Here is a 5,599-nt window from a genome sequence, read left to right on the forward strand (position 1 = left end):
GCGTGTTAAATTAGTTTTTGAGGTGGCGACACCTGATTTGATAACGTTACTGTGGCCGTGCTCAGGACGCAGATGTCTGGAACGCGTCAACAATCAGAGCTTTGCATGCACAAGCTGGTTAAGGTTAGGATGGGGGTGAGGGGAATGTTAAATTGCAAGAGGGTAAAGGTCACAATTTGGTTAAATGTCCGTTTTACGGCGGGTGTCAGTACCGACGCTCTGGCACAGCGCATTGCCCCCCGACGCGCAGGAGCTCCTCACCTTCTGACAGCAGGCTGCTGTCTTTTCCGAGGACTGCATCTTGCCGGTCATGATCACGTGACAGCGACTAGTCAATGACAGGCATAACAAGTCACTATAGAGCGGTGAAGTCGACTAGTGACTAGTTCATACTGCTCCCCAGAGTGTTCTGCAGCATAATCAGCACGTTCTCTTTGAACTTGATATCAAATTTTCGCCTCCCCTTCGTCTCCGCACGGTTAAAGTTACCCTCGCGGTCTATCACTGGCAAATCAAAAGTGAGACGGATGACACAACCGCCCCCCCTGTGGTACTTGCTTGTTACCACATTCCACCTGGTCACAATAAAAAACCGGCCATTATTCACCTCCGCCGACTTCGACACCGGCCAAATTGTGATACCCGGCCGTCAATTGAATACAGGCCAATATTAGAGGATTTACAGTAATTAATGAGCATCAGACCCACGTGACCGCAGAGCTAGCTCCGGGGAAAGGCCTCAGTCTGAGCCTGGGCCTCGCCTGATAACTGTTCCGTCAGTTTCAGTCTCTCAACTTAGACCATTAGTTGTAGCGTTTGTGTGTTCTTTTTTGGATATTTTTGTGCAATTGTTGGACAAAATGACTTGCTGTGGTATTAATTGCAATAATAGAGCGTCCAAGGAGTCTCCACTTAATTTTTTTCGGTAAGTAAAATTATATTCATGTATTTTAGGTCACTGCCGAGCTGAGCTTAGATTTTAACATGTACTGTTTAACCATGAAATTTAAATGTAATAGGGTAAAACCCAATGCATTTAACATAATGCTGCACTTTAGAAAATGGGTTGAAATATAACATGTTGGTGGAGCTGGGTTCCGACTATCGGCTTGTGGAGCTCTCGGGAGACCGATGTTTTCCGCCCGCTTCTCCCCTCTCCGCAGCTCGGCGCATCTCTGTCTGATCGCGGCTTCTGTCTGCTGCGTGGGCTGCCGGCTTGTGGGGCTCTGGGATGGAAACCTTTCCACCCGGTTCTCCCCAGCAGCAGCTCTGCGCATCTCAGATCGCAGCGGCGCTTGTCTGCTGTGCGGCTGCCGGCTTGTGGAGCTCTCGGAGACCTCTGTGTTCCACCCGGTTTTACCCAGCGGTCAGCCCGGCGTATCACTGACTCAGAAGCTCTGGTGTTGTGCACAGTTAACTCCGGTTGTAGCTAGGTTGCTACCTCTGTTAGCTTAGCTCCCACCTCTGCGTTAGCTTTGGGTTAGCTTCAGGTTAGCTTGTTGTAGCTAGTTCGACTGGGTGTCGTCAGTTGATCCCAGCCTAGGGTGACCAGATTTAAAAAAACTGAAAACTGGGACACCAAAGTTTTACACAGAATTAAAGACTGACAAATCCTTGCTGGTGACTTATAACTGCTTTTTATTGTACAAAATGCAACAACATTTGAACATCCTATTAAAAATAAGGACATTCTTTTTTTTAGTGCAATGTTTTGTTATTTTCTTTTTCAAAGTAAGACTGTATTTGTGAAACACATTGGGCAATATTAAATGTAGCCCTTTTGTGAAAAGATAAACAAAGAATTTAACTGACCTTAATAACAGCTTTTGATTGTAGAATGTGCAAGAACAGAAACATTTGATCTATATTCTAAATAAGGACAGTTTTTCTAATATTTTTAGTGCAATCGTTTTCCAAAACAATACAGTATTTTTCAAAACACATTTGTTTGGGCAATATTAAATGTAGCCCTTTTGCGAACAAAAAAAGTATTTCACTGACTTCAAGTTGTTTAGAAACAAAAATATTGCACTAAATTAACAGCCCTATTGTTCCCTTTATTGTCACAGTAACTCTTTAAGAGTATTTCATGTTTGAGTGAATCTTTTTAAGCAGACTGTGGTTGTCAACAAGTCTGGCATGAAACTCAGAGCAGCCATCAAAGTTCACCCGAGTAATGAGCAGTGCCTTCAGAGTTTCCAGTCCCAGACGATTTCTCTCATTGGTCCAAGTGTTGTTCATGAGAGAAGAAATGCGTTCCACAGAGGCGTTTGTGCCAGGTAGGCACATGGCAAACTGGCAGATGACGGCTACATTTTTAAATGGGACATGCTGATGCTTAAAATGTGTAAAGATTTCAACCCAGCGCTCATCTGCTGGTTTAATGTCTCGGTCCCACAGTCCAATCTTGTCAGATGTGTAAGTTTTGACAAAAGTAACTTCGCCAAAGAGCTCCGTTTCATTGATGTGAATGTTTGGCAGCTTTGAGGAGACACACCTCAGGGGGCTCTCAACCACATCCCAACCTGGTGGATCTTCGAGCAGGGTCCAAGAGAAGCACTTCATGTCAGTAAATGAGGAGCTCCACTCCTGCAGATATGAGATGCAACCTTCATAGAAGGTGTGGACGCTTTGCTTAAACACCTCCACTTGAGGGCGCTCTTGGGTAGCCAGAATGCTCTTCACCTGAAAAAAACACCAATAATAATTCAAGAAGCATTAATACAAGAGCCTTGTTTTTACATTACTTTTAATTTGAATATGTTTAAACTCACCTTTAATCCCATGAAGAGGGCGGCCTTCCTCTCCTAAAGTTTCTCCTGTAGATCACACAGGTGTGTGCAGCGTGGACAGCTGTGCTCTTCTCTTTCTCCATCTTTTTGATGGTGTCATTAAACAGTGACAGTTGGTTGTAATGTGTGTAAACCACAGCCAGGCCTCACACACTTGGTTTTCTAGGAACTTGATGATTTATTTTTTTTTTTTTTTACCGTGTCCTGTCTGGCTGTGAAGCAAGCAGAATTGATGTCTGAATGCTGGTGACAAGCCTTACAGATTTATTCTCAGGTGGAGCATCAAAGCGTTTGCTTTTAATGTCACGCCTGATACTTAAAACTTTTTTGTTATTGTTGTTGAATGCTTTGTAATTCCGACCAGACACGGAGTCAGAGGTGAAAGAGAAAGGAAGAGAAAAGGTGGAGAGAGAGAGAGAGAGGGGGGGGGGGGGTCCACAAAAATAAACAATGAACAAGAGTCTGCTTCTAGACCTGCAGAAAAAGACAAAAAAAAGGACACAAACAAAGGGACACAACAACAATACAACAAGATCTACCTATCACTGCGTCAACTTGATGAAAAAAAAAACAAAAAAACAATATATATATATATATATATAATCAACATTGCTTAACTGAAGAATCACGATAATAAATCTGTTGTGTGACGGGGTGAGTACTCCCTCTTCTCCACAACATCTTTGTAAGATCTGTCATTCCAGGAGAGGGCACTCACCAGCTGCGGGGCATTACCGATCAGCGGCAGCTGCAGGTCCTCTAATCAACCGCAGCAGAGCTCTATTTAAGAGGAGAGGGAACCACTTCACATCGCTGGATGACTAACTACTCACGGTAGAATCTTGCCACTCAGTACTAGGTTTTACTTGGTCTCTGCTCAGACATTTGTGCTGTCACAGTTTTTGGATTTATCTGGTTTTTTGTGCTTGGAGTTTTTGGTGTTTGGACTCAAGTCTGTTTCATCTTCAGGATACTTGGAATCGCTGAACCACAGATGGATGTACCTACCTGGAAGTCACCATAACCCGCCTGGATTACACACTCAAGGTTCACCTCTCCTCCTTCTTCACTTGCCCTCTGCCGCCATCATCTGGCTCCCTCTCCTGGACGCACCCCGTCACACCGTCTGCCCTCCCTGCTGGCTTTTGGACTCTTGCCGACTACTTCACACTTGGATATCTCCAGGACACTTTTAGTTGGGGTTAATAAATCATTGTTTGAACTTTCTGCCTTTGTCCTGTGATGGTTCTTCATGTCGTGTGTTAAACACCTTCCCAGGAACATGACAAAATCACAGTGCATTAAGTGCCCCCATAGTCTTAAGAACTGTGTTTAACGTGCTCAAGCCCATACTTTTGAGAGCACAATGTGAGCACCTGTGTGTGTACACGTGCTTGTTTATTTAAGGTTTCTCTATAGGAGCGTCCAACAGAGTGTGAGGGACCACAGATGACAACGGCGTTGTCATCAACCAATGAGCATTAGGTTACACAGACATGTGACATAAAGTTGAGCTAATGTAACTGACAACTTTCTGATTGACATACAAACAACCCAGTGACAATTAGTTCTGTGAACTATGAGCAATTAGTTCAAAATCGGGACACTTGGGACCAAGGCTGGGCGAAATCGGGACAACATAATTGGTTTGTAAAAATCTTTGGGGACACAGGACAAATGGCTCAAAATCGGGTCTGTCCCAGGTAAACTGGGACACCTGGTCACCCTAGTTTAATCCCTGGGATTGTATCAGCAAGGGCAACAACCAGAGTTTCAGTTTAGTCTGCGTTTAGCTGCAGGGAATTGTCATTTAGCCATTTCTTTATCTCCACTAAACACTGGAGTAAATAATCTAACTTGTTCATATCAGACTGTTTAAAAGAGCAATACATCTTTGGGAGATTTCCCTGCAGCAACTCTTACACAAATGAATTTCTACAAGGCTCGCCTTCTGCACCATATGGAGTTTACTCAGGCCCTGTAACAACAAGGACATCTCCAGCTGGGATGATGAAGATGTTGAGAGGAAGTCACTATGCCTCCTCAGCATTTACACAACAGCAGCTGGGTCTATTTATACACCACATTCTTGAATGTCTCAACGACACGATGAGCAACTGGGAGGAAATATTTTAGCAGGAGCGAAGGTCAAAAAGCAGCTTTATCAGAACCCACCTCTGTAATCATGCCGTGATGCAGTCGTCCACACACTTACAGCTGGCTGAAATTCAGCAGTGAATGTTGCAGAGGTGTGTATTTTTCATGCGTGTGTGTGTGTTTGGGTGCACTAGTCTGTTTCTAACTGTTGTAACCATACACGACAGTTAGAAACAGACTAGTACACCCAAAAGACAAGATACCAGCTGGACTTAAATGTGGAGTCGTTTACAAAATCCCATGAAAACTCTGCAATAAAACATACATAGGAGAAACCGGACGCCAACTCAACACACGAACAATCAATCAATCAAAGCTTTATTTATAAAGCGCCTTCCGCAACCCTGTCAGGAAGCCCAAGGCGCTGAACATGGTACAGTAGAAGTACAAATATAGTGAATAAATCAAAAATAAAAGCAATTCAGAAATAAAAGCAATTCAAATTACAAAATACAAATGACAAAAAAAGTGAAACATTCGAGTACAGGACAGATGGGTAAAACAAGGGATAGAGTGAACCAGTGAAAACTGTGAAAGAAATTCAAACAATCAACACGAACAATAGAACATAGAAAGGAGTGTGAGAGAGAAACAAGTCGAAGACACACAAGAGCAGCAAAAGAAGAAGCAGAAAGTACAATGAAGAAGTC

The 5,599-nt window shown here is 43.5% G+C and overlaps 1 protein-coding gene across 1 annotated transcript; it reads right to left on the bottom strand.

Moving 5' to 3' along the window:
- Nucleotides 1–887: 887 nt before the first annotated feature.
- LOC139073259 (uncharacterized) lies at nucleotides 888–4,930 on the bottom strand. Its single transcript, XM_070556235.1, has 2 exons — nucleotides 2,775–4,930; nucleotides 888–2,685 (listed from the first exon to the last, which is right to left on the bottom strand). Exons 1-2 carry the CDS (start codon nucleotides 2,784–2,786, stop codon nucleotides 2,077–2,079), a joined length of 621 nt encoding a protein of 206 aa, XP_070412336.1. The 5' UTR covers nucleotides 2,787–4,930; the 3' UTR covers nucleotides 888–2,076.
- Nucleotides 4,931–5,599: the final 669 nt, after the last annotated feature.

Source organism: Nothobranchius furzeri, chromosome 11, assembly GCF_043380555.1.
Source record: "Nothobranchius furzeri strain GRZ-AD chromosome 11, NfurGRZ-RIMD1, whole genome shotgun sequence".
NCBI classification, from domain to species: Eukaryota; Metazoa; Chordata; class Actinopteri; order Cyprinodontiformes; family Nothobranchiidae; genus Nothobranchius; species Nothobranchius furzeri.